Source organism: Chaetura pelagica, unplaced genomic scaffold (genome assembly GCF_000747805.2).
Source record: "Chaetura pelagica isolate M959 unplaced genomic scaffold, ChaPel_1.0 scaffold824, whole genome shotgun sequence".
In the NCBI taxonomy this organism is placed as follows: Eukaryota; Metazoa; Chordata; class Aves; order Apodiformes; family Apodidae; genus Chaetura; species Chaetura pelagica.
Window position 1 is genome coordinate 6,310 of NW_009952900.1, and position 621 is coordinate 6,930.

At 64.1% G+C, this 621-nt stretch overlaps 1 protein-coding gene across 1 annotated transcript in view; it reads left to right on the forward strand.

Moving 5' to 3' along the window:
- The window catches only part of LOC104386960 (retinal guanylyl cyclase 1-like), a gene marked incomplete at its 3' end in the record, with an annotated part of 14,019 nt that overhangs the window by 3,676 nt on the left and 9,722 nt on the right, over window positions 1-621 (forward strand). The window contains exons 3-4 of the mRNA XM_009995641.1: window positions 11-257; window positions 490-574. Coding sequence (XP_009993943.1) covers window positions 11-257; window positions 490-574 — 332 coding nt within the window. The remainder of the gene's footprint in view (window positions 1-10; window positions 258-489; window positions 575-621) is intronic.

Genomic DNA, 621 nt, shown 5'->3' on the forward strand with positions numbered 1-621 from the left:
GTGGGCCGAGAGCGCCCACGGCTGCAGCTTCCAGGGCTTCTCCCAGAGCTTCCAGGTGACAGAGGACGGGGACCCGCGTGTCCCCTACGTGGTCCTGGACACGGACGGCAAGGACGACCGGCTCTGGCCCGTCTACGAGTGGGACCCCGGGACTAGGGGCCTGGGCTACCGGGGCCACAGCGTCCACTGGCCACACGGGGCCAGCCCAGCCAGCGACGCCGACTGCTGGTTTGACTCTGGGACCATCTGCAGGGGGGGTGAGTGGGGACATGCCGGGGCAAGAGCTCCAGCATCTCCATCCATCTCCATCCACCCATCCATCCCTCTATCCATCCTCCATAATCATGGTGACCATGGTGGGTGACCATGACCAGTCATGTTCCCACGTTGCCATTGGTGGCCATGGCTTCCTAGGCAACCATGACCCACTCTGGTCGTCTCCTCTGCACCACGTCCCCCCCCTTCACCCTCTTCTTCTCTCCTGCCCAGGAGCTGATGCCACCTTCGTCTTCTTCATGTTCCTCCTCATCTCTGCCCTCTTTGGGGCTGGAGGGGCCCTCGCTTGCTTCATCAGGTAGGTGTCCCCACCCATGGGTGCTGTGGGGCTGGGGTGGGACCCTG